Raw genomic sequence first — 22,798 nt, forward strand, 5'->3', positions numbered from 1 at the left:
GATATTTCCAAATTGAGAAATTCTTTCCAAGAAATTTTGATGACTTGAAGCGGAAACATTTGAGCTCAGTAACTTCTGTTCCCTCCCGCCACGACAAACCGGTATACCAGTTATCAGCTCTTTTTTACGATTCATCATGCGCGAAGTCATTTCTCTTCATGTTGGTCAGGCTGGTGTTCAGATTGGCAATGCCTGCTGTGAGTGCCATTTGCGCGTAACAAGGATCGTCTTAACTTTCGACCAGGGGAGTTGTACACCCTGGAACACGGCTTGAGCGTACGTTCGCGTCATGTCGCAAGTACAGTATTATTGTCTAACATCTCACATAGCCCGACGGTCGCGTCCTTGATGAAGCTCACAAGACTGACGCAGGGTTCTCCACGTTCTTCTCCGAGACTGGTTCAGGGAAACATGTTCCTCGCTCTCTTTATATTGATTTGGAACCCGGAGTCGTGGATGAGGTCAAGACCGGTCCTTACAGATCTCTCTTCCACCCCGAGACCATGATCACAGGCAAGGAGGATGCAGCGAACAACTGTAGGTCACAGATCAAGTCACATATCAACCATGGGTAACTCATGGGCTTTGCGCATGTAGATGCTCGTGGCCATTACACAGTCGGAAAGGAGTTGATCGATCCAGTCATGGATAAGATTCGTCGCTTGGCTGACAACTGCTCAGGATTGCAAGGATTCTTCGTGTTCCACTCGTTTGGCGGAGGCACTGGATCTGGTTTCGGTGCCCTCCTCTTGGAACGTCTTTCAACTGATTATGGCAAAAAGTCCAAGCTCGAGTTCTGCGTTTACCCTGCACCCCAATTGTCGAGTTCGATAGTTGAGCCCTACAACTCAATTCTGACCACCCACACGACTCTTGAACATTCTGATTGTTCGTTCATGGTCTGTCTTCTCATTCATCTTCTGTGCTTCTGTACTCACTGGACTATGCAGGTTGACAACGAGGCTATCTATGATATCTGCAAGAAAAACCTTGGTGTCTCTCAGCCCGGCTTCACCAATCTTAACCGCTTGATTGCTCAAGTTGTATCGTCGATCACTGCTTCGCTCCGCTTCGATGGTTCATTGAACGTTGACCTAAACGAGTTCCAAACCAACCTTGTTCCGTGAGTACCATCGCATTTTCCATGCCATAAACAAGTTGTTGAACAGTCACAGCTTCCCTCGTATCCATTTCCCATTAGCAACATATGCCCCACTTCTGTCCGCTGAGAAGGCCACCCATGAGCAAAACTCTGTCAGCGAAATGACCTTCTCTTGCTTTGAGACCGGACACCAAATGGTATGATCACGCCGTCCTTCGAGTCATAATTTGCTCACGTGATTTCAGGTGAAATGCGACCCCAAAGATGGAAAATACAGTACGTGTTGTTATGACCTTTTTACGTGCCTATCTTATATTCGAATAGTGGCTTGCGCTCTACTTTACCGTGGTGACGTCGTGCCAAAGGACGTCCAATCTGCTGTTGCCAGCATCAAGACCAAGCGAACCATCCAGTTCGTCGATTGGTGCCCGACTGGCTTCAAGGTGTGTATCTAGCCTGGGTTTGACAGACTCGACTCATAATCCTCCTTAGCTGGGCATTTGCAATGAGCCTGCCGCTACGGTCCCAGGTGGTGACCTTGCCAAGAATACCCGAAGTCTCTGCATGCTTTCAAAGTGGGATGATTCGCTTTATTGCATAGATCGCTACTCATTTCTTTTCGTATAGCACGACGGCCATCTCTGTCGCCTGGAGTCGGCTAGGTAATCCCTTTCAACACTCTGTTCGAGTGGAGCATTAACAATGGTTTTCAGATTACAAATTTGACCTGATGTACTCCAAGCGTGCATTCGTTCACTGGTATGTTGGTGAGGGTATGGAGGAGGTATGTATATTGTTCAACATGTCCTCGGCTTATTCACACTTCGTTGCAGGGTGAGTTCTCGGAGGCTCGTGAGGATTTGGCAGCGCTGGAGAAGGACTACGAAGAAGTTGGTACAGACTCTGCAGATGTTGAAGAGGAGGGTGAATATTAGTTGGTCTATTATTCTGGAAAAGTCGACCACATATCCCCGTTCTTAATACTTTCACTTTTCTTGTTGCAATGTTTCCCTCGCTTTCGCCTGTCTTCCTGATATTTTTTTCTGTCCTTTTATCCGGGACACCCTTCCATCCAAAGGATCTAACATATCATCATATTTGCTATTTGGATCAGTTCAGTTCGCATATTTGATGGTACATGAATTTCTACATGGGTGGAAAGCGTATACGTAGAGGACCACGAAGAATCCGAATTAAAAGTGTAAAGGCTCTCTCGGCCGACGCCAGATTTTGGTATACACGAGTCGCATAGTTCAGTTGCAGGGAGCTCGATGGGTGTACATCTAACTGCGACCATGAGCCCCAGCGTTAGTCATCGTGCGGTCTTTAGACTGGAGGTGTAGGTCAACACGCTGCAAGCGCCATCGTGGAGGTCTCCTCAGTCTGCCATGAAACCAGCACGAGTAATAACATAAGAATGCCGAGCATCAATGTACGTCTGGGAGCGAATATCAGACGACTCAGGTAATTGGTCGTTTGCCGTCGTGCTCTCCAACACACCAGACTGCTCTCTATGCGAATGTCGGGCGTCGTTGACTTTCTTGTATTCCGGCAGTTTGGCGGCAGCAAGACGCTGTAGGGCGTCGATGAGCAAAAAAATGGGTAAGAGGTGTAGGAAGAACCGCATTACAGTGAATTTACGTCCGGCTGCGAGTTCAACGACATGTGGCTCTTGGCTGGGTCTTGAGCTACGGAAGCAAAGGCGCCGTCGCAGGAATTGCGAGACTCCGTTCCATTGTCGTAAACGGGCTGTGCTTCAAGTTATTGCAACTGCTTGCGAAAGGGTAGACGATTGACAATGTCCTCGACGCGGGAGTGCCGTGCGGGGTGCTGTGAACCTCCATTCGTGGATCGACTGGGTGGATAAGTTCTTTCGACCTGTACATGCCAATATTATTCAGTTATGGATTGAGTTGATTGAACGTGACGACTGACATCATCAAAGAACCCGCGCGGGATTCCAGCACGTTCTGGTCGCGACTTGCGGGAGCGAAATTAGGGACAGTGCAAAAAGACGAGTGTGAACACTGAGGGCATACAATTGGTATAAATGGACGAGCGGGGCGGCGGTCATCCTGTATGTCGTCAATAGGTCAGTATAGACGAGGGTACATGTGAGAGATAAAGGAACCTTTGCGGACTGTACAACAGGTTAGCATTGACATAACATGACGGGGATGATTTGCTCACCTGTTCGAACTCCTTATCTGAATCGCTCCGAGGAACTGTCCATATGCGAACAAGCGCGTCGTCACAGCCAGTTGCGACTATCCTTAGAAAAAGCTACGCAGTAGACGGCATCAGGATGCTCCAATGGCTCGCCAATAGGTTTGAATATCTCCCGTCCGGCATCTGATCACCTGGACGAGCCATCATAGCATACGCGAGGCAACATAGCTGAGCACAGTTGTGCCGTGCGGACACAAGACGCAGAGCGTGCAAGTGAATTCTGGCATGTGAGGTGAGTACGTTGTGCTTCCAGTACATTCGTTTGTTCTTTGCCCTGAATCAGAACTTCAGAGGCCTCATGTTTGCCCTGGGCCCATCCCTCGTGTCACCCCGGAACCCTGATTACGCGTCTCTCAGTTCCACGATAGGTTGGAGGTCCTTATCGATGTGCTTCGCAATGACCATCATCTGGGGGGACATTTCCTCAATCGAAGAGAAGCATGACGAATGCAGATATTGCAGCGATATACGCTGCAAGTCAACTGCGTCGCGCCCTTAACCTTCACAACGGAAGGATTTTTTTCGTGTTACTGGTAATGCCGATGAGAACTAGCCCTTTCTCGTCCAGAGTCAAAGTTGCATGCCGACCGAACAGAGTTTATTTCCAGGTCAATTCTGATACGCTCTAAGGTATACCGCAGCTGAGTTTGAACATGAATGATGTGGCGTTGATAGTAATGAGGAAATGAGAGCAATGGTGACTCTAGCATCACGCTGCCTGGCGCTCCAACTGAGCTAATCGTGCTCGCATTCGGTCCATTTCTGCCTGGTTTTCAGCCATAGCCTGCAGGAATTGATGAGTAAATAGTGTAATGACTCGAAATTCTGGAAAGAAGCTCACCCGCTGTGTCCTCGCCACTTCTTCTTTTTGCCTCACCACTTCCTCTGCATTCCTTGCCGCTTCCTCTGCATTCCTCGCCGATTCCTCTGCATTCCTCGCCGCTTCTGCTAGCGCTTGCTCGATCTCTGTTTGACATTGAGCTCGTTCCTCAGCCCGACCTTCCATCCGCAACTGTGAAAATAGATGGGTAAATAGTGCAACTGATTCTCGAAGGAACCTCACCTGCCGAACTTCATCCTCCTTTGCTTTTCTCCTCTCTTCTGCCGCATTCTCGATGCCCGCCCACCTGATGCGATATTGCTCGCATACCACGTCCACACTGTCTGCTTTCTCGATCTTGAGCCCGTGATAACTAGAGCGCCCCTGACATCGCGTTGTCTCCTTGCAACCCGGGAAGAGTTTTTTGAGTGCCTCCCAGACAGTATGGGCGTACCAATAGCATTGATATTGGTAGAGGTCGTATAGTGGAGAATGCTTGCTGAGAGCGGACAAGAGCGCGGATACTTGAATTGCGGATGGGCGAGCGGAGGCAGAGAATTCGAGATCAATTAGGTTCTTGTATGAACCATAAGTATCGTCTAGGTATGATGGGATGGCAGAACCCTCGTTACGGGTCGTAAAGACGGAATCGTGGGCGGAGGTTGGATAAACTGATGGCGAGACTATGGATGATGACTGCCTATTCTGTCTTGATGAGCCACCATTGTTGTTCTGTGTATCATCTGTGCATGGCGTGCGGTCTAAAACCAAGATCGAGACGGCGTGCTGTTGGATGGGATGACGAAAATAGAGGAGCAGAAATTCATGCTGTTTGCCTTCGGTGCATTTACAGTAGACCATTTTGTCAAGCTGGCACTGAGAGGAAAGATCGCTGTTCGAGACGATCACATGCCATGTTTCTACTTCATTCTTACTACCGCCTGCGGTGAACACGCCAGGAGCGTCGGAAGGAATTGCCATGAAAAGACGGGAAATAGCTGCAAGGAAACCACGAATGCTGAAACGATTCGTTCCGTACTTGAAGCCTTTGAAGCCCATTGCAAGTTGACAAGGGTTTGACAAGGGTTTGAACACGAGGCAAGCAGTGGCTTATCTTCAAGACAGGAACGTGGTCACCCCGACATCTTCTGCTCCTTCTGGTTCTTGCAATCATCTCATTGCTCCCGGGTGCGCTCATCAACATCTTGACTTTGACCCCGATGCCCATCCTATCCCCAAAGTCCCTGGCCCCTACCCAATTTCATATGTCCTCCTCCGCTTCCGCTCCCTCTCTGATCATCTCGCAGCCATCTAGCACGACACATAACCGCCGTTGTCGCGCAATGCAACACGCGTCGGGAACTCCCAAATATATAGACGTTTGCGGTCGGATACGTTCCACGGATGCAGAAGAGAGAAGAAGACTTGATTGTGTTGCCGGTTACACCCTCCAGCATCCCCGCCAGAGTCGAACTCGACCTCGCACGTTTGAACGGATGCACAGGGCCTTCATTGACCTTCAACGCTCGGATGTTCTGTTTTCGTAGATTAATATTCATCCTTGAACCCTTTAATGCTCGACGTTTCGCCTGATAACCACTCTCCACCACATATCTCACAGCTGGTGCATACCACTTCATTGTACAGGTATCTACAGCATCTTTCCTCCACGCGTATTTTGACTACTTCCTTCTGTCAGTCTACCGAGGAGACTACATTGTACACAGGATGCATGTATAGGGACCCACAGAAGTCCCAGTGAATTTCATTGTAGGTGAAATCAGCCGCGTTCGGATCACAATTGCATGGAAAGAACTCATGGCATTGGTCAAACAGAGATATGCACGAGTAGACAACTTCCGACGTCGACGTTTGCAATTTGCACTGATATCCATATACATGCAAGTTGGAGAAAGTCCTATGTCTGAGGTCCTATCGAGAACACCCGCGGTGGTGGTAGGCGAAAGGCTGCATGGTCTTCGTGAATGCGGGATCCCATTGAATCTTCCCGAGTCAGAGGGAGAGTAACATGTTCTGCCAGTGCCTTGCTATAGACGCGCGGGTTTCATCCTTGCTGAAGCGCTGACAGCCTCGTGGCAGATTCTACTTTGATGCTTCTCGACGACTTGTGCGGGCGTTCGCTAAGAAGCGTTTGCGTGAATGATTATCAATGCCAATCGGTACTCTTGAGGGTGAGGAGACAAGTTCACTGTTCCTGCCGGGGCCCCATAGTTCCATTGGCATGCCCTGTGTGTTTTTGGTTGAATGTTGTATGATTACTCTATTTCGTCGAATCATCTAATCTATGTTGACAACGACATCTACGCCACCATTTGCCCCCATCTTCATTGACACACTACGACGGCAGATATGAATACGCAATTGATGCTCGACAGTTGCCGCGCACCTTGACAAGTTTTCAACTAAATATGTCGGATGTTTGGCTTCCATTTGTTCCTTGGTGTGCGACGTGATCAATCCAATCACAGCACATCCAGCGGCAAGACCACTTGCAACGCCTGACGGAGCATCTTCTACAACAAGACCTATGGAACGGGTTAATGTCCTCAACATTGTTCCCACACAATCACTGACAGTTTCCCGGCGGGACTCCACATTTGTATGCACCGAGGAGATATGGATCAGGGCTAGTAAAGGTGTTCAGTCAACTCTGAATGGTTCAATGCATGATTCCGCACTAAGGTTTCCCTTGTGTCACATCTTCAGCGGTCACAAAGGCATCAGGGACCGGGATTCCACTAATCTCTAGAGCAGCTGATGCATATGCACGGGTTGCAGATGTAACGATGGCCCAACATGGCTTGGGATTGTTCTTGCCGGGAACGAGCTTTGTAGGATAATGATTAGCAATTAAGCACACTGACAGCAGTATGAGATGAGATGTAATTCACTTCATCCATGATAGAACGAACTCCAGACAAAAGGGTGATACCGTTTCTACCATTAGCTTTGGAGGAGGTTACGATGGCCTCTTCGAACCGTGCAGCCTCTTTCTGTTGGCAAACATCAGGATTACGCCTGAATCCACTGAGGAATTGACTACCTCGAGCTCCACTGAGGAGGTAATCCCGCAATATTTCTTCAGATTGTCAACAGTCCTGACTCCATGCGAACCTAATTGTGAAGAGAGGCAGCCAGTCAACTGTAATCAGAAGATCCCGCCTGAAAGCTACCCACTGCTCAGGATCTTTTGAACATCTAGGCCGGGATACGTCTCAGCAAACGTCTCCCAGGCTCCGATCACGCCTGCTGTCGAATCTACCAAGGTGCCGTCCATATCAAACAAGCTGCGATACTGTTCAAGTTTCTCTCCTGGACAATTTAACTTGGACTTACACGGCATCCACATGAAAAGTGATAGCACCCATTTTTCTTTGACGGGTAAAACGATAGAGTCTGATAAAGTCCAAGAGATGTCAACGTGTTGTAAGCATGCATCGTGCTGCCGATTTACTGTATTACCACCCTCGAATATCAGATGATGGACCCCGAATTGATTGACCGCGTCCCATTAGTCTCGGCTAGACCTCGGCCGAGCATACCGTGGGGGAGATTATGAAGAATATGGTTTGTTGGCCTGCGGTGGGATGTCCTGGAGTACTTTTGTTATCATCTAGCATTAACTCGATGTCGATATCGCGAACCTGGCGGCCGTCCTGAGATCTTGACTTCACTAGCTTGATATGTTGACTGACATAGAATCTTTTTGGTTAAGTTGCTCTGCAAGACACGACGCGCATACTTGCTCATGGTCGGCGCAGGAGCGACAAAGTTTTCAAACGCCTATGTATGGCCAGCTTTGGGCCAGCTGCCAGGCGGGCAACCGTGACACAGGATAGGCGGAAACGAAAAAAGGATGACACGCAGATTATTAGGCAATGTCTGTCTCGTACATAGTACCCGCACGATCCCCCATATCGTCTTGTCATGTCCAGTAGTACACCTCAAGATTGAACGGTATAAGTGTATTACTCAAGCTGATGTGTGGCCGCTGGACCTGCGTAGGCCATGTCGTGTGTGGGTTCGTGTTGTTTGTATCAGAGGCTGTTGCCAAACAAACACCAGCCTGGCGTCCAAATTAGGACTTAATAGTGTCTTAACTTAGCAGTCGCAGTCGCAACCATGGCTCCTCAAAGGCGTCCACAATATACCCAAGAGAACATCGACCAGCAGCTGCAACAAATACATCTTCTTGATCCGTCATCGTCTTCTGAGAACCTTGAACAACTTGGACCTATCATCAAGCAGATTCATGCGAACCGCCAGCAGGAAGCATACCTGCGTAATGTTCAGGCTCTCATTGCAACAAAGGACAGTGAAATAGAGCAAATATGCACAGACAACTATCAAGAATTCATTTCCTCCGCCTCGACTCTTTTCACAGTCAAGTCATATACTACCAACCTCAGGGACAAGATCACAACTTTGGATGCCAGCGTATCTCAGGTTGGTCGAAGTTTAGTGGAGAAGAAAAGAACTTTGCTGCAGTCCAAGAAGACGGCAGCTAACCTTGATGAAGCAATCGATACCCTGCAAGCTTGTTTAAAAGTCCTGGATGTGGTGAATCGAATCGGTGAATTGATCAAGGAGGGGAAGTATTGGAGTGCTCTGCGGGTATGTAATGCCACCCCTGCCGCCCGTACAGTGTCTAAATGGAACCACTAGTCGTTGGAAGACATACAGAGTCTGCCTTCGAATCCGCTATCTCAGGCACCGTTCTATCAACATCTCTTGTCCTCTCTACCTTCGCTACGGATTCAAATTCAGAATGCGGTGACAGCCTCTATGAAGCAATGGTTACTGGAAATTCGGAATGTCAGTGGGCTAGTTGGCAAACTGGCATTGGAAGCAATGGACTACCGGACGCGCAAGTGGAGATCACGTCGAGAGAAAGACCCAATGCTGAGGTTGAGCCGTGTTGGGAGCGCAGTGGAAATGGTGACCCAAGAGCGGTCGGACAGTGAGTTCTATCCTTACCCCCACGTAAATCAGTCGATAACGTCTTGCTGTCAGCCAATGTTCTTGACAGCGAGAAATTAAAGGTTGATTTCACGCCGCTTTACCAGTGTATACATATCTACACGACGCTGGATTCAATTGACGACCTACGAAGATCATATCAGGCAGATCGTAAAGTGCGGCACTGTTAAGCTTTCTCTTTCTGCCAACTTAATCAAAATTTAGGCGCAATCAGACCTTATTTTACCGGATCCGCTCCCGCTTGCCTCCCTGGTTAGCCTAACTCAGGAAATATGCGGATTTTTTATCATAGAATCACATGTTCTTGAGACAACTGGCAACTTCCGCTCTGAGAGGGAGGTCGAGGAGTTATGGGAAGCGCTAGTTGCGCGTCTTTCCTCAGCTATTGACGCGTCTTTGACATATGAGACAGACCCAGATTCGTTTTTAAGGGTTAAGGAGTGTCTCATTGGATTCGTCACGACGCTGGAGGTGTGTTTCCGAGATTTATTACAAATACAGAAAAGTGACCACTTGACTAGTCCTACTCGTATGCCACCCAGTCACTGCATTCACTTATCCTTACGCTGTTCGAGAAATATGCCGGTCTTCTCGAAGGCCAGTTCAGTCGCAGGTTTGATGGTGTGAGTTATGCAGGGCTTTTCTTTTAGCGATCGCGCTCAAGGTTTACAATCCAGATTGTCCTCCAAGACGACCATCTCCCCATGCAAGTTACGACATCGTCAGAAAGAGATTCTGTGCTTGCAGTCGTATGGTTGGACCCGTCAGAACAAGCCGCTCTTGCAAAGTATGATATCATATTCTTCTTGGAGTAATCTTCTCAGGGTTCCAACTTCCGTAGGAGCGGTCTCCCTCTCAGTCTGCCATGGTCACAAGGTTTCTTCCTGTGCTGCCAAGATGTAATGTGTTCTTGTTTCAACTCCATTTTAAGCTCATTTGTAAATACATACTTGCAGATTCGAAACTTCATCCAGAAGTTTTATCACTTTGTTGATGGAGTGTCACAACATCATGGCAATATCGACGAACTATTGAACAAGGTGGGCATATTGTGGACCATGACGCCATGCGACCAATCAAACTTCATTGGACAGTCACTAGACAAACTGCTTGCAAACCATATCAGCGACAGCATTTCCAAGTGCCTAAATAGCACATCAACGCTTACTCAAGTTGTTCAGATTGTCTCAAATCTCGAACATTTTGAGGTTGCGTGTTCAGAACTGGAACGTTCGCTGACGAGTCTCCGGTAAAGTGTTCGTCATAATCCCTATGTAAACACTCTCAAGCCCCTTCCATCAGGTCAACACAGCGGGGTGGTGCTATTCGGCTGTCCTCTTCCTCTTCTTTCGCCGACAATGTCACCCCTGCCCTCAACCGCGTGACGGGTCTCATCACCTCTAAACTAGATGACTTCTTTGATTTGGCAGAGTATGATTGGACGCCGAAATCCCGCGAGGACGCAGCTAGCATGTACTTATATGAACTTATCAACTGGCTCACAACAATTGTGGACTCTCTCGTCATCAAGGAGATATACAAGGACGAGGCGTATCGAGGAGCAGTTGGATATATCGCTGAGTGCTTAATGGTGAGAAATTGGTTCGTCAGAATGCATCGGGCGCTCATGGCCTTTTGCAACTAGAACTTTATGATCGGGCCTAACGTCCCAGCGATGAACGAGAACGCCATTTCAAATATTTTGGTGGATACAGAGTTCCTGGAAGGGGAGTTAACCCGTATCGGCCGGGGCCATCTCAACTCGGTTTTCGCTGAACTTCGCTCGGTAAAAACATACCCACCCTCCTTCGTGGCTTGACTAACACTGCAAATGCTATAGATGGCGGCGATCGTATTGAACGACGCTGTACAAGACTATTTAGTACCGCAAGTCCGGCAGACAACGTATTCCGTTGTCCGACCCAAGAGACTCCAGACACTCCTTGAGAAGTTAACCAGGTACGGATCGAGTCGGCGCGACGCCCAGTCCCGGGAAAGAGCAGAGAGACGGAGAAAGGAAGCGGATGCCGTAGGGAGGGTATTTCCTGGAGAAAACCGATGATCCATTGTCGCATACTCATTTTATTTCGACATAATGATCCTTGCGGTTTACACGACTTTCTGGTCCACTCTTGAGAGCAGTGTATATCAACCTCTAGGGCTCAAAAATTTACACAAAACATAGGAAAGAAAAATGGGTAATTCAAGAGGGAGTGTACGCGGAGGCAGAGGGAAGAAACAGCAGAACAGACGTATAATTTTCGATATCGTAAGGATCGGGAGACAATGCGCATGCAAGACCCAAGCACGACAGAAAACGACATATCGCTTAAGACCGACGCTTAATGTTGGTTGCCAACCACTCCAGACCCTCGTACAAGCCATCACCAGAAGTGGCACATGCAGCCTACGGCGTCTACTGTCAGCGGATCTGAAGATGGGGGAGATAAACGACGAACCTGGATATACCACGTTCTCTGCCTAAGCGCTTGTAATCCAAGCTTGTCAGTGATCTCAGCGGCATTCATGGCGTTGGGGAGATCTTGCTTGTTTGCGAAAACAAGGAGGAGAGCATCCCGCAGCTCATCTTCGTTCAACATTCTCTGAAGTTCCTCACGAGCCTCCGACACACGTTCCCGATCGTTCGAGTCAACCACGAAGATGATACCTTGCGTGTTCTGGAAATCTGAGGAAATCTAATAAGCTCGTGTTGATGGCATTGATGGAAAGATAGCATACAGTGCCTCCAGAGAGGGCGGATCTTATCTTGTCCTCCGACATCCCACACAGTGAAGGAAATGTTCTTATATTCGACAGTCTCAACGTTGAATCCTGTTACAAAGTTAGAGGAATGTCTTAGGTAAATCGGCACAGCTTACCGATGGTGGGGATGGTAGTTACAATCTCGCCCAGCTTGAGCTTATACAGGATGGTAGTCTTACCAGCGGCGTCAAGACCGACCTGTATCAAAGTTAATAAACTCCATTGTGACTTGAAATCAATTTCCGACCATCAAAATTCCTGCAAGAAAGGTACGATGTCAGTTTCTAGTCGATGTCGGGGATCATAGTGTAGATGGTAGGGACTTACGCATCTCCTTCTTGCCAAAGAGACCAGCAAGGAGACGTGACACCGAGAGACCCATGTTGAGCTAGGAAGGGCAAGGACGTTAATGAGTTGTAAACTGAAGGTCAAGAACAAGTTTGTCGTCGTGTGTGAACCACCCTTTTGAACTCCGCCCGGTGGCGGTCCACTTCTTAGTCTTCCACGTCTGCCGGTTACATATCTCATCACCAACTATTAAACCTACTCAGTCTTGACACGGACCTTGAGGGGACCACGCGACGGACAATGATGTCCTCACCGGACCAAAACTGATAACACTACACTATATTGCGAACATGCTACGAAACCCAATTTACTTTCTCGTACAACCAAACCACATAGAAGCTTAATCTACCAACGACGCTTCTTGAGATTGGTTGCCAACCATTCTAGGCCTTCGTACAGGCCTTCGCCTGAAGTTGCACAAGTAGACTGACGCATATCAGATTCAGCGCAGGGCCGCCATATGGACAAGGAATGCGCACCTGTATGAACCAAGTTCTCTGTCGGAGCGTCCGCAAATCCAGTTTATCGGTGAGTTCACTCGCGTTCATAGCGCCAGGCATGTCCTGCTTATTCGCAAACACGAGCAACAGCGCGTTCTGTAATTCCTCGTTGTTCATCAACACGCGAAGTTCCTCTTTCGCTTCTGGAATGCGATCGCGATCGCTGGAGTCGACCACAAAAATGATGCCCTGCACATTGTTATAGTCTAGACACTGAATGAGAGACCATTGCACGATCGCAGAGTGGATGCCCTACAGTACCGCCAGAGAAGACGAATCTTGTCCTGACCTCCGACGTCCCACACGGTAAACTGGAGTTTCTTGTACTCGACAGTCTCTACGTTAAATCCTGCATTTGGGCGTTAAATAAGCAGGGTGGGTCACGCTAATTCGTTTACCTATTGTAGGAACGGTCGTGACGACCTCGCCGAGCTTCAGCTTGTAGAGGATCGTTGTTTTCCCCGCAGCGTCGAGTCCAAGCTATCGATCGCGTGAGTACCAGTCTCGACATCATCTTGCTCAGGACAATACCATCAGTAGTCCTGTGAGACGTGTTAGGTGGCCCATTTCAATTGAAACTCTGACTGGCGCTTACTCGTCTCCTGTCGGGTGAATAACCCTGAAAAAATGTGAGAAATAGCAAGTCCCATGTTGCTCCAAGTTGCTTGGAAGAGTTTCTACGGTGTGATCTAATCGTCTGGCCATGAGACGCGCCTTTTATTGAGTATTCAAGTCTCGCGACACGTTCGAGGGAGTGTTCAATACGTGTCCCCGGTGGACTGCTACGCTTCCGCGAATAACTTTGTTCATGACTCCGACTTCTGGCAGCTGCGCAGTGCGAGGGAGTATTTGATACCAGTCATTTATAACGGTGCCTCTAGTTTTGCACTGCTTTGTGACACGCCGAGACTCACGGTTCTCCTGGATTTAACGCTGCTAGAGCCTCTGGTTTTGAACGGCTTTCCATAATCTTCCTCGACCTGAGGTCGAGCATTCCGAGTGTGGCAGCTTTCTACTGTGTAGGACCGACTGGACCGACTTATCACAGATTCATGATGAGATTAGCTTTAATCACAGCCTCAGATTAAGATCTAGCGCTAATAGCCACACGACAAAGTCATCTAACTTACTCGATTGGAGTTGCCGGTCTTTGTGGTCGTGGCAGGTCTGAACACATGATGGCAAACGGTATTCCATTGACAAGGACAAGGACAAAAGGCGGGGTAATCTGTGGCTGACGTAAGACTCGGAGATCTAGCAATGCGAGAGCGATGGAAAAACATGATACAAAGTAAAGCCGAGCTGCACGAAAAAACATGATGATGATACAAGGAAAGATGCCGAAAGATATGTTGTACAACAAAAGAAACGATGCACTGTGTTCTATAGAAGTACGATGATATTGTCTAATGATCCGACTGGGAAGGTATGCAATTGAGTGGCTTGGGGAACAGCTCACTTGTCCAGGTATGCCGCCATCTCAATTGAACGACAACCCAGTTTCTTAACTGCCTTGTAGGGCGCTGTTGACCCTCTGTCGCCACGAGCGGTAAATTCCGCAGGATGGGCTGGGAGCGTATCTGCAGAGTTCAAAAAGAACTAACTGCTCTTGGAAACCAGCGTTGAACCAGACTTGTTCGCGAGCTAATTCAGGCCGGTGAGTCCCATAGTAATCTCTTAAAAATAGAGTGGAACCGACCTTTTCTAACTGTGTCCATGGCACGTGTCGCGTCTATGCGTTTCGTGTACATGACTAGGAGAAAGGTTCAGCTAGGCCGCCACTGAGGTTTTTGAGCAGGAAGACGACTAACGGTATGCCGCGACTACTGCCGCACTACGAGATAAACCCTGTAGGCAGTGTACCAACACTATTCCTCGGGCTTGTATGGCTCGATCAATGAACTGGCACACAGCGGGCATGTGTATGAGGAGATCGGCAGTGTCGACATCCTCTACAGGAATTCGGAGAAAGGTAATTCCACTTTCGGGCAGCTCAGAGGGGATAGGGTCGTTGCAAACGGAGACGATATGAGAAATATTGCGCTCCGATAACGACCGCGGTGATCTTGCTGCATGGATACTAGATAAAGAAATCAAATATAAGTGTCTGGACTATACTTTATCCCGGATCCGTGGCATACTTACTTTCCAAGATACAATTTGCCCTCGATGATCGTGTCGACGTTCTTCCAACCCATGTTGCTTAGTTGTTTTGTTTTGGAAAACCTGCGAGAATGTCTAAAGTCCTGCTCAGAGTCATTGTTGGTTTTGTACCTCCTCGCACATGGTGTATTCTGCCTTCCGACCACGGCTCGGAGGTTGGAGTAGCCGTGTTTGTGGTCACCATGGTTCAGTGTTCTGTGAGGTAGAAACATGGCGGTGTGGTAAACGGCTCCATCACGGCCAATTTCTAGCGGGAGACGAAAGAGAGAAGAAAGCGATGCAATGGAGAAGACAATTTCACTAGACTTCTGAAAAGCGCATTCACCGCCACCTAGGGCATGACGCTGAAAACACACTATATTTTTGAGATCACTATTAACGAGACGGATGTAACTAATTGGCTTACGTCATGTCCGGGGGCACCCCTCCCCAGTAATCCTGTGCTCTTCCGTCGTGCGATCTTTCTTCTCGCAAGCTAAAAGCAACGTGGGATGCTGTAAATTAGCCAAATGAGGCAAGTGTGAGGCCTCATACGGAGATAGGCTAGTAAGTCCGCGAACATGCCATGTTGGTCCGGGTATTGCAGTTTCCCGAATCGCCCAACCACCCAAGCTTAGAGGGTGGCAGGTCAACTGACTCTAGGTGTCGGTGCAGAATGCAGTACTAGCAACGAAGGCTGTCTTAGAACGACGTCATCGATGGGCACGGTGATGAATGTGTATTCACCATCTATAATGATCATCATGAGCTCTGAGCTCGGGGATCACGCTTAATCGCCTGAAAAAAATCAATATGCAAACATGCAAAGTTCGAGGCCTCGCGATCAGAGCGAATTATGTTGATAGAAGACGCTATGAAAGCGGAACATGCAATAGAAAGATTGATAGGCACCGGGAACTGGACGTACCTAAAGCCGCAGGCTACGTTTTCGAAAATTGGTGCTCTAACTCGAAAACAAGAAACTTGTGTTTGTCTCACGCTGGAAAGTGGTCCCTGTTCCGCTTGGCCGAGATGACAGCAGGTACGGATAACATTACGGACCGTTGGTTGCATGGTGTCACCAGGTTGTCACTCCAAGTTGGTACGCTTAAGTGCTAATAAACGAGTTGATTGCCCCGAGGGTGCCACGTGATCTAAGGACACCTGATCTGACGGCGTCTCATATCAACAGCGCCTCCCCCGTGCACGTTTCTTAGCATCGACATACTTAGTTCAACTCGAAATTAATACTGGCGTGGACCGTGGAGCGTGGCGGCGTGGCTACCGTAGCCATCCCTAAGGGGTGCCTTTACCACGTTCCGGTGGCCGCATCGCCGAATGGCATGTTTTTGGACCTAATTACTAAAAAGCTGCCAGCAGGCCTCCTGCAGCCTGCCAGTGCCAACATAACAGTTATTAAGCATTTCCGGCGGCCAGAATGTCAAAATTTTCCCCATATCACTATCCTAATCATACTATCTCTGCGATGAAGTTCGAGATCGAGTGGAACACACCAGTGAGCTTGTCTAACCAAATTCTTCTTGTCTGTGAATCTAACGACCAGCAAAGCACTACTACCACTCCGATGGTCGTCGCCGGAGCAGACCCAAGGCTTCGACCTTGCACGGATGGCTAGTCAAATGGCGCGCCACATTTAGTGGAAATGAGCGCCTTCGACGAGAAGGCATGCGCGAAATGCGCGAAGCTAAAGCCATGCGGGAGTACCTTCGACAGCAGAAAGTCGCTAAGAGAGCCAAGAATGGTCAGGCGAAGTCGGGACTACTTTCGATGTTCGGCTTTGGGAAAGCAAAGAAAACGCGGACTCTGAGTCAGAGATCCGGCACGCTGGCTCGAGGCTCACCGAGTTCTCGTAACAACAGTAGCAGCCGACAAGCGGTCCTTATGAGACCTCCAGTCAGCAGACGACCTACAAGACAAAGTTCACGACAACCCTCGAATAATTCTAGACGGGATGTCGCGCGAATGGGATCTTCTAAGAAATAATGACACCGTATTCTGACACGTCGAGGTACTATCTATTACCATAATTATGTATTTGAACGCTCCATGCAGGGACTTATTTATCACGGAACTCATGCTGTAACACGTACTTGCCTCCCTTAGAGAAGGTGCAATTCGTTGGTATGTAGATGCCGGACCATAGGGGAACATAATGATAAGACTCAAAAACGTCAACTCGAATTGCTCATAATGTTTGCGCATTTTCCATGCTAAACCGAAGCCGACGTGACAATGTGAGGTCGGGGACTAGATAACCATAACATGCAATGAATCGCCAGGTACATGACAGCCTCGGGTCGGGTCCTTGTTTCCAGTAGATGGAAGAAATGTGAATACAACACTCGTGGAAATGAGATATAGATCTGCATGTAGAATTACGAATTGTATGATCGAGATTAACGTCCGCGTCAATTCTGAAAAGGGTGCTTTTTCTTTTTGCGCCTTTTACGCTTCTTCTTGGGACTATCCGGGTTGTCATCCTTACCGGGTCCATCGCCTCGGTCCGGCGGACCGTCAAGGTTTAGCAGCGGAACTGTTAAACGCAGAGCCTCTGGATGTTGAGCCGCTTGCGAAGGTGGTGCAGGATATTGTGTCGATATATCCGGGACATTCAAATCGCCATCCCGTTTCAACTCTGTGCTGTTGTTTACGTCCATGTGTTGAGACAGCAGAACAGTGACTTACCTGTATGCAAAGCAGCCATTGAAAATGGACCGGATATCGAAAATGAAACGGAAGACAGTTCGCTGCCGAGAGGACGTGGATTGACAGAGAGACTTTGATTGCCGGATCGATCTGGGATCGTAATAGGCTGCGCATGGGGGATCGCCTGCTCTTGGAAGCTCGTGCTTCGTTCGCTGCCAGTAGCAGATAGCTTCCGCCGTTTCTTCTCCCCCTTCTTCGCAGACGAGTCTGAGTTGGTCTTACTCGCTTCAAGTGAAGAGGGTATGGAATGACCGTTGCGGTCTTGTTCCATATCATCACCCCCGGTTTTGCTATCTCCACCGTCCGTCTGCCGGTGAGGGGAGCTCGGTTGATTGGTTGATTGTGTGACAAAGTTCCCAAAGATTTTCGCTTTCGTCTTCGATCTTCTTGCGAACGGATCAAGTTTCATTTTCTTTCTGACCGTCCCTCCCCTTCTTTCTTCGTCTTCTGAATGATGCTCAGTCTTGAGGGTGGTATCATCTTCAGGAGCGCGCTTTTTTCCTTTCCCTATCAACCGATGCTTTAGACGGACAGCGTCACGAGCGGTTGCAGAAGATTCTGGTATTGGAGCACCAACACCTAGTCTACTCAAGAATATGATGTCAACCGTTGAAATCATGGCCGTTATCTGTACCATAACTCACCTAGGAGGCCTGCGTAGTTGCTCATCGAGTAACTTTTGGGCGTCGACTGCACTTTTGCCAAGATTAGCTTTGTGCGCAGGCTTTATCCACGATGAAACTAGATCTTCCGCAAATGACATAGACATGTTAATTTGGGCCTGCAATGTTTCCGTATCAATGTCGTCGTCAGCTATCAGGTCCACCATTTCTGTCGTAGACATCCTGCAAGAGATGATTAATGAGATGGGTCACGGTAGCGGTAGTATCGTAGTTTCGAGGCATACAGAAGCACCCCTGTGTGCAATAAAATTTTGGTTTGGGTTTGGAGTTTGGCATCATTTCCCGCGCTCCAAGATCTCGCCTACATCGATTTATCACACCAATATTCTCCTAAGCCGTCCACTCACGTCGCATACGCAAGGCTGAGATGATTTCCACTGGTACCAAACGCAAATGGGAAGATGCGGATTACGATTCAGACGACGACGAACCATCTTTCGGAAAACAAACATTGCCCGTGGCCAATCTACCTATGGACTTTGATTGCGAGCCGGAAGATGGAATGCAATATTTGTTCACGGTCAGGTGGGTTGACGTCGTTGCGTTTGGTTCTCTGTTAACAACTTCCACAGACGCGATGCACGGCGGCTACCGCACGTTACCAGAGTCGCTAACCCGTACGAACTGCCAGAACCTGTTCTACCCATTGGCCTCGAGCAGCCCGCCGACAGTTCATGTAGCAACCTTCCCTCTGAACATTGGCGCTCTACTTTCTTAACACACTTTCGAAATCTCAGAAAGGTAAGTTAACTGTACGCCGTCCTTGTGTGCCTGGATGAGTGATGAACCTCGGTCTCCAGAATATCAATCAACCGACTATCCACGTGCATATCGATCCACATGGATCACGCAAGGTGATGCCAGATAAGAAAGAAAGAGATTTGTGGTGGATATTTCTTTCTGGTTCACCGGAATCTGACTGGAACCCACCAAAAAAATCGAAGAAACTGTCGTCGAAGAAAAGCAGATTCTCCAGCTACATGCCAGCGATCTGCGACGAGTCAGAGGGGGAACATGACATCCATGACCAGCAAACTCGTCATGAAACTCACGAGACCTGGCGCATCAATTCAGAGGGTGATGTTGAACTCGCGGAGGATAATCTAGCAGAGGCACCATCATCCACGGCTCAGCCACTTCCAAATGGTTCTGCTTCATCTATGTCACCAGTGGCGACAGAATTTGGAAGTATAGGTCCGCTGTCGACTCGTCCAGGCACTGTACAGCTTTGTAACTCTCGTGAGATTACCCCCTCATTGCTGCGAAAAATAGACCATGTGCGTATGACAATGCCTTCTGACATGTGTCTAGCTAAATTGATTCTAGAACATGTCCCTTCACCTTCTCATGTATTTCGCTCACTGGATGAACATCCACTTGCAGCACCCAGCTGATCCAACCTTTGCGATCCTCGAGAGCCATGCACGCTGGATGTTTGCGTTGTTGGCCAAAGTGGAAGACTTCATTTCAGCAGATGACATGAGTCAACTTAGGAGCCTAGCCCGCGCTTGCTTGGAGCTACTTCTTCGGCGACGGAAAGCCGGGGAGCCTGGAGTGCTTGGTCATTTGTCATCCAAAATTGGCATGGCTGAAACATCATGCTGGATAATTTTTACTGCCGTCTGTGGTATATGGGGCCAAAGCGATCTTTGGCGGGACGCGGAGACGTTATTGGCGAGTGCTTAACGTCGCATGGCTATATCACTGATTACTTTAGAGCTAATCCAATGGCAATAGTCCGAGCTGAGCGGCCACGTTAGCTGAACGCTCGTGTGCACGGCCTGACGGGAACCTCCTTGTTTGTCGACTTCCGCCCCCAAATACCAAGTCGGAGACATGACTGCGATAGTGTTTAACGTGCACTGCGATTAGGCAATGAATGACCGGTGCTTCATTCCGATGATGTCGGGCGCTCTCTGTGTTTCGTGCCTCTCCGTCCCCGGTGCTCATGGTATGGTGGAAGCCCGAGTCTTCCTCAACCATATTCTCCATTGAAGCGCGGAAAACAGTCCTATAATTATCTCTCAAGCTGATCACACGCCTGTGCAATGAAATCCTGTCACGTTTTTGATCTTGATCACTGGATAATATTCCGTTTGCACAAGCTAAGCGCAGAAATCTAGCCTGAATGTCATCACCACGCGTTTTATTGATGATCGAAACGTCGAACAGCAAATCAAACATATCGTGGGAACTGGAACACGCGGAAGCTTGTTCGGGTCGGCGTCAAGAGGCACCAAGGTAGCCGTAATATGTAAAAGCCAGACTCTTGCCTTTCGACCACGTTCGTTACCTTCATAAAAAAAAAGCCAGACTCTTTTTTCTACCCCCACCATCGCCTCCTGGTTCTGCAAGCATGCGCTCCTTCGCCACTATCCTTTTGGCCTCCATCACATCGACTCTTGCCTACCAGGTCACCGCTCCTGGTGACACTCAGGGTTGGACAACTGTTGGACCCAACTACCTGACGTGGGTGCGCGTTGACACCGACCCATCAAACTTCACGGCGGTGTTGACCAACCAGGCATGTGTGTTAGCATGCGCTCTACGCAGGAAATTCTAATACTCTTCACTTAGAATCAGGCCGTTATGCCCCAAGGTCCTCAGGTCCTCAACGCACTTGTTGATGGAACCTTGGGCACAATTATCTGCAACCCTCCAAGTGGAGGTTGGCCTCAGGGCTCTGGTTTCCGTGTCAACCTTGCCGCAGATGCTGAACATCTCAACACCTTACTTGCTCAGTCCAACCAATTCAGCATCAACGCGTCGACTTCTTCAGCGGGTTCTACATCATCCGTCACTTCATCTACTTCGCAAGTCTGATTTCACCTCAATTTCTTGTCTCTGACCATTTTGTCCATAGCACCCCGACTACGGCGGTGGCTCTGACGACCGCTGCAGCGTCTACCACCAGTTCAGACACCAACACAACCCCCACTGCTTCGGGCGCAGCCGTTCTTGGAATGAAAGTGGAGACAGGCTTCCTGACTGCTTTCGCAGCCTTGGCTGCCTTTATCACCACTCATCTCTGAACATTTGCGTAAATACGGGTTACACTCGGATGCTTTTCTCTTTGCGTGGTGGTTCTTTTTGGTTGCGTTACGGTTACTGCGATACAGACATTTTCCTGATACCCTTTCACTCGGATTGTCCTCGTTGCAGCGATGATATTCCATCATTAGTGTATCGTACATCCTTCTCGTCTTGCTCTCGAGATTTGTCGATAATCATATTCAGCAGTAGCTTTCTCACCACTCAACGGGTGGTGTTAGTCTCCCGTAATCAAACCGCGAAGAAGCGTAAGGAAGACATCGCTTCTTTTCTCATCTCGCCAAGAAGCGATGTCTACCAATTCTTACGAACATCTGCTTCCTCCCAGCTGGAAGTCTCAGGTTGCAGGTTGGCTTGCAGAGGACACGCCTTCTTTTGATTACGGCGGTTATGTTGTGGGTGAGGTTAACCGCGAGGCGTTTCTTTTTGGGAAAGGCAAACAGACCGCGGTCTTGGCCGGACGACCCTTCTTTAATGAAGTCTTCGCGCAGCTTGGATGCGAGTACGTTATCGGCTTAATTGCATCGATTCGCTGTGATTTCAGTGACCTGCAGGGTTGAATGGCACATCCAGGAGGGTGAGACCTTTGAACCCGTCAAGCATGTCGCTACTGTTCGAGGCAAAGCAAGGCACCTTCTACTTGGCGAACGCATCGCCTTGAACATGCTTGCGAGGTGCAGCGGCATTGCAACGAAGTAAGCGATGTAACCATCCTGATTGTACCTATCATGTTTACGTCTTCGTCCTCCGAAGATCTAAACGCATTAAAGATCTTGCAGTGGGATATGGGTACAAGGGTATTATTGCTGGGACTAGGAAGACAACTCCAGGTAAGCTGCCCTTTCCAACCGCTTGATCTGCTCACAACCACCAGGGTTTCGGTTGGTTGAAAAATATGCGATGATTGTGGGGGGTATTGATCCTCACCGCCATGATCTTTCGAGTATGATTATGCTCAAGGACAATCATATTTGGTCATCGGGTGCGCCTCATTCTACGAAGCGCTTAATTCAAGTCCAGCTGATATCACTTCAAGGATCTATCACTGCTGCAATCCGACAGGCTCGTGCAGTGGGCGGCTTTAGCTTGTTGCTTGATGTGGAAGTTGGATCTGAAGCTGAAGCAGATGAGGCAATCGAAGCAGGCGCGGATATCATCATGCTGGATAACATTGAGGGGGAACATCTCGTGAGTGTTGCTCGAAAGCTCAAGGAGAAGTGGGTTGGGAAGCGGAAGTTCCTCTTCGAGACAAGCGGTAACATCACCGAGGCTAACCTCGAGGAGCGTGCAATCAATGGTCAGTAAATGTTTGCTTCACGATGGTCTTTATTCAACATGTCGTATTAGATATCGACATCCTCAGCACAAGCGCTGTTCATCAGTCCGTACCACACATAGATTTCAGTTTGAAGATCCAGATGCCCGTGTAATG

The 22,798-nt window shown here is 48.7% G+C and overlaps 12 protein-coding genes across 12 annotated transcripts; 6 read left to right on the plus strand and 6 right to left on the minus strand.

Annotated features, from left to right (window-relative positions):
- The first annotated feature begins 6 nt into the window (after positions 1-6).
- On the plus strand, positions 7-2,285 carry DEU56DRAFT_225696 (tubulin alpha). The gene is made up of 12 exons (XM_041345162.1): positions 7-197; positions 245-276; positions 330-537; positions 598-899; positions 951-1,123; positions 1,176-1,299; positions 1,348-1,378; positions 1,427-1,545; positions 1,595-1,677; positions 1,730-1,764; positions 1,816-1,886; positions 1,936-2,285. Exons 1-12 carry the CDS (start codon positions 137-139, stop codon positions 2,035-2,037), a joined length of 1,341 nt encoding a protein of 446 aa, XP_041215206.1. The 5' UTR covers positions 7-136; the 3' UTR covers positions 2,038-2,285.
- A 1,755-nt stretch (positions 2,286-4,040) lies between these two features.
- DEU56DRAFT_897264 (uncharacterized protein) lies at positions 4,041-5,210 on the minus strand (the record flags this gene model as incomplete). Its single annotated transcript, XM_041356439.1, has 3 exons — positions 4,041-4,115; positions 4,173-4,343; positions 4,395-5,210. The coding sequence occupies 3 exons, from the start codon at positions 5,208-5,210 to the stop codon at positions 4,041-4,043; spliced, it is 1,062 nt and encodes a 353-aa protein (XP_041215207.1).
- Positions 5,211-6,393: 1,183 nt separating this feature from the next.
- DEU56DRAFT_846374 (HAD-like domain-containing protein) lies at positions 6,394-7,615 on the minus strand. The gene is made up of 8 exons (XM_041355137.1): positions 7,509-7,615; positions 7,350-7,459; positions 7,216-7,286; positions 7,064-7,165; positions 6,851-6,999; positions 6,747-6,799; positions 6,559-6,697; positions 6,394-6,507 (listed from the first exon to the last, which is right to left on the minus strand). The coding sequence occupies exons 1-8, from the start codon at positions 7,538-7,540 to the stop codon at positions 6,450-6,452; spliced, it is 714 nt and encodes a 237-aa protein (XP_041215208.1). The 5' UTR covers positions 7,541-7,615; the 3' UTR covers positions 6,394-6,449.
- Positions 7,616-8,269: 654 nt separating this feature from the next.
- On the plus strand, positions 8,270-11,214 carry DEU56DRAFT_876191 (exocyst complex subunit Sec15-like-domain-containing protein; the record flags this gene model as incomplete). The annotated part of the gene is made up of 12 exons (XM_041356014.1): positions 8,270-8,786; positions 8,838-9,132; positions 9,186-9,307; positions 9,357-9,623; positions 9,674-9,775; positions 9,830-9,939; positions 9,994-10,051; positions 10,109-10,192; positions 10,247-10,401; positions 10,455-10,743; positions 10,798-10,938; positions 10,993-11,214. Exons 1-12 carry the CDS (start codon positions 8,295-8,297, stop codon positions 11,212-11,214), a joined length of 2,337 nt encoding a protein of 778 aa, XP_041215209.1. The 5' UTR covers positions 8,270-8,294.
- On the minus strand, positions 11,189-12,382 carry DEU56DRAFT_846380 (ARF/SAR). Its single transcript, XM_041355138.1, has 6 exons — positions 12,243-12,382; positions 12,163-12,173; positions 12,032-12,113; positions 11,892-11,984; positions 11,612-11,838; positions 11,189-11,559 (listed from the first exon to the last, which is right to left on the minus strand). Exons 1-6 carry the CDS (start codon positions 12,295-12,297, stop codon positions 11,482-11,484), a joined length of 546 nt encoding a protein of 181 aa, XP_041215210.1. The 5' UTR covers positions 12,298-12,382; the 3' UTR covers positions 11,189-11,481.
- Positions 12,383-12,408: 26 nt separating this feature from the next.
- On the minus strand, positions 12,409-13,618 carry DEU56DRAFT_225954 (ADP-ribosylation factor family-domain-containing protein). Its single transcript, XM_041345163.1, has 6 exons — positions 13,359-13,618; positions 13,295-13,305; positions 13,162-13,243; positions 13,020-13,112; positions 12,743-12,969; positions 12,409-12,689 (listed from the first exon to the last, which is right to left on the minus strand). The coding sequence occupies exons 1-6, from the start codon at positions 13,411-13,413 to the stop codon at positions 12,609-12,611; spliced, it is 549 nt and encodes a 182-aa protein (XP_041215211.1). The 5' UTR covers positions 13,414-13,618; the 3' UTR covers positions 12,409-12,608.
- Positions 13,619-14,267: 649 nt separating this feature from the next.
- DEU56DRAFT_867716 (protein-tyrosine phosphatase-like protein) lies at positions 14,268-14,961 on the minus strand (the record flags this gene model as incomplete). Its single annotated transcript, XM_041355441.1, has 4 exons — positions 14,268-14,407; positions 14,463-14,516; positions 14,575-14,843; positions 14,909-14,961. The coding sequence occupies 4 exons, from the start codon at positions 14,959-14,961 to the stop codon at positions 14,268-14,270; spliced, it is 516 nt and encodes a 171-aa protein (XP_041215212.1).
- Positions 14,962-16,480: 1,519 nt separating this feature from the next.
- On the plus strand, positions 16,481-16,909 carry DEU56DRAFT_723517 (uncharacterized protein; the record flags this gene model as incomplete). The annotated part of the gene is made up of 1 exon (XM_041347777.1): positions 16,481-16,909. A coding segment is annotated over one exon (429 nt), but the record flags the coding sequence as incomplete, so codon positions are not given.
- Positions 16,910-17,334: 425 nt separating this feature from the next.
- Positions 17,335-18,476, minus strand: DEU56DRAFT_906404 (uncharacterized protein; the record flags this gene model as incomplete). The annotated part of the gene is made up of 3 exons (XM_041356819.1): positions 17,335-17,561; positions 17,612-18,216; positions 18,277-18,476. 3 exons carry the CDS (start codon positions 18,474-18,476, stop codon positions 17,335-17,337), a joined length of 1,032 nt encoding a protein of 343 aa, XP_041215214.1.
- Positions 18,477-18,591: 115 nt separating this feature from the next.
- On the plus strand, positions 18,592-20,504 carry DEU56DRAFT_766142 (uncharacterized protein). The gene is made up of 5 exons (XM_041351068.1): positions 18,592-18,840; positions 18,888-19,056; positions 19,116-19,592; positions 19,642-19,989; positions 20,053-20,504. Exons 1-5 carry the CDS (start codon positions 18,683-18,685, stop codon positions 20,077-20,079), a joined length of 1,179 nt encoding a protein of 392 aa, XP_041215215.1. The 5' UTR covers positions 18,592-18,682; the 3' UTR covers positions 20,080-20,504.
- On the plus strand, positions 20,445-21,502 carry DEU56DRAFT_226123 (uncharacterized protein). Its single transcript, XM_041345164.1, has 3 exons — positions 20,445-20,839; positions 20,899-21,128; positions 21,179-21,502. Exons 1-3 carry the CDS (start codon positions 20,672-20,674, stop codon positions 21,345-21,347), a joined length of 567 nt encoding a protein of 188 aa, XP_041215216.1. The 5' UTR covers positions 20,445-20,671; the 3' UTR covers positions 21,348-21,502.
- Positions 21,503-21,656: 154 nt separating this feature from the next.
- On the plus strand, positions 21,657-22,796 carry DEU56DRAFT_723968 (Quinolinate phosphoribosyl transferase; the record flags this gene model as incomplete). The annotated part of the gene is made up of 6 exons (XM_041347800.1): positions 21,657-21,868; positions 21,921-22,061; positions 22,120-22,196; positions 22,241-22,348; positions 22,403-22,663; positions 22,714-22,796. The coding sequence occupies 6 exons, from the start codon at positions 21,657-21,659 to the stop codon at positions 22,794-22,796; spliced, it is 882 nt and encodes a 293-aa protein (XP_041215217.1).
- Between the last annotated feature and the right edge of the window lie 2 nt (positions 22,797-22,798).

Source organism: Suillus clintonianus (genome assembly GCF_016758775.1).
Source record: "Suillus clintonianus strain FC179 chromosome Unknown DEU56scaffold_2, whole genome shotgun sequence".
Lineage (NCBI taxonomy): Eukaryota > Fungi > Basidiomycota > Agaricomycetes > Boletales > Suillaceae > Suillus > Suillus clintonianus.

What these genes read in the sequence shown, in the direction of transcription:
- DEU56DRAFT_225696 (XM_041345162.1), top strand. Translation starts at nt 137, where the DNA reads ATGCGCGAAGTCATTTCTCTTCATGTTGGTCAGGCTGGTGTTCAGATT. An exon ending in ATTCTGATTGTTCGTTCATG is followed by an intron (nt 900 to 950) that starts GTCTGTCTTCTC and finishes TGGACTATGCAG; the next exon opens with GTTGACAACGAGGCTATCTA. An exon ending in TTCCAAACCAACCTTGTTCC is followed by an intron (nt 1,124 to 1,175) that starts GTGAGTACCATC and finishes GAACAGTCACAG; the next exon opens with CTTCCCTCGTATCCATTTCC.
- DEU56DRAFT_846374 (XM_041355137.1), bottom strand. Translation starts at nt 7,540, where the DNA reads ATGGGTGCTATCACTTTTCATGTGGATGCCGT. An exon ending in ACTTTTCATGTGGATGCCGT is followed by an intron (nt 7,460 to 7,508) that starts GTAAGTCCAAGT and finishes ACAGTATCGCAG; the next exon opens with CTTGTTTGATATGGACGGCA. An exon ending in TGGAGTCCCGCCGGGAAACT is followed by an intron (nt 6,698 to 6,746) that starts GTCAGTGATTGT and finishes CCCGTTCCATAG; the next exon opens with GTCTTGTTGTAGAAGATGCT.
- DEU56DRAFT_846380 (XM_041355138.1), bottom strand. Translation starts at nt 12,297, where the DNA reads ATGGGTCTCTCGGTGTCACGTCTCCTTGCTGGTCTCTTTGGCAAGAAG. An exon ending in CCGCCCTCTCTGGAGGCACT is followed by an intron (nt 11,839 to 11,891) that starts GTATGCTATCTT and finishes AGATTTCCTCAG; the next exon opens with ATTTCCAGAACACGCAAGGT. An exon ending in AGAGAACGTGGTATATCCAG is followed by an intron (nt 11,560 to 11,611) that starts GTTCGTCGTTTA and finishes TAGACGCCGTAG; the next exon opens with GCTGCATGTGCCACTTCTGG.
- DEU56DRAFT_225954 (XM_041345163.1), bottom strand. Translation starts at nt 13,413, where the DNA reads ATGGGACTTGCTATTTCTCACATTTTTTCAGGGTTATTCACCCGACAG. An exon ending in CACGACCGTTCCTACAATAG is followed by an intron (nt 13,113 to 13,161) that starts GTAAACGAATTA and finishes GCCCAAATGCAG; the next exon opens with GATTTAACGTAGAGACTGTC. An exon ending in TCGTCTTCTCTGGCGGTACT is followed by an intron (nt 12,970 to 13,019) that starts GTAGGGCATCCA and finishes TTCAGTGTCTAG; the next exon opens with ACTATAACAATGTGCAGGGC.
- DEU56DRAFT_766142 (XM_041351068.1), top strand. Translation starts at nt 18,683, where the DNA reads ATGATTTCCACTGGTACCAAACGCAAATGGGAAGATGCGGATTACGAT. An exon ending in CAATATTTGTTCACGGTCAG is followed by an intron (nt 18,841 to 18,887) that starts GTGGGTTGACGT and finishes CAACTTCCACAG; the next exon opens with ACGCGATGCACGGCGGCTAC. An exon ending in ACTTTCGAAATCTCAGAAAG is followed by an intron (nt 19,057 to 19,115) that starts GTAAGTTAACTG and finishes CTCGGTCTCCAG; the next exon opens with AATATCAATCAACCGACTAT.
- DEU56DRAFT_226123 (XM_041345164.1), top strand. Translation starts at nt 20,672, where the DNA reads ATGCGCTCCTTCGCCACTATCCTTTTGGCCTCCATCACATCGACTCTT. An exon ending in CGGCGGTGTTGACCAACCAG is followed by an intron (nt 20,840 to 20,898) that starts GCATGTGTGTTA and finishes ACTTAGAATCAG; the next exon opens with GCCGTTATGCCCCAAGGTCC. An exon ending in TCCGTCACTTCATCTACTTC is followed by an intron (nt 21,129 to 21,178) that starts GCAAGTCTGATT and finishes TTTTGTCCATAG; the next exon opens with CACCCCGACTACGGCGGTGG.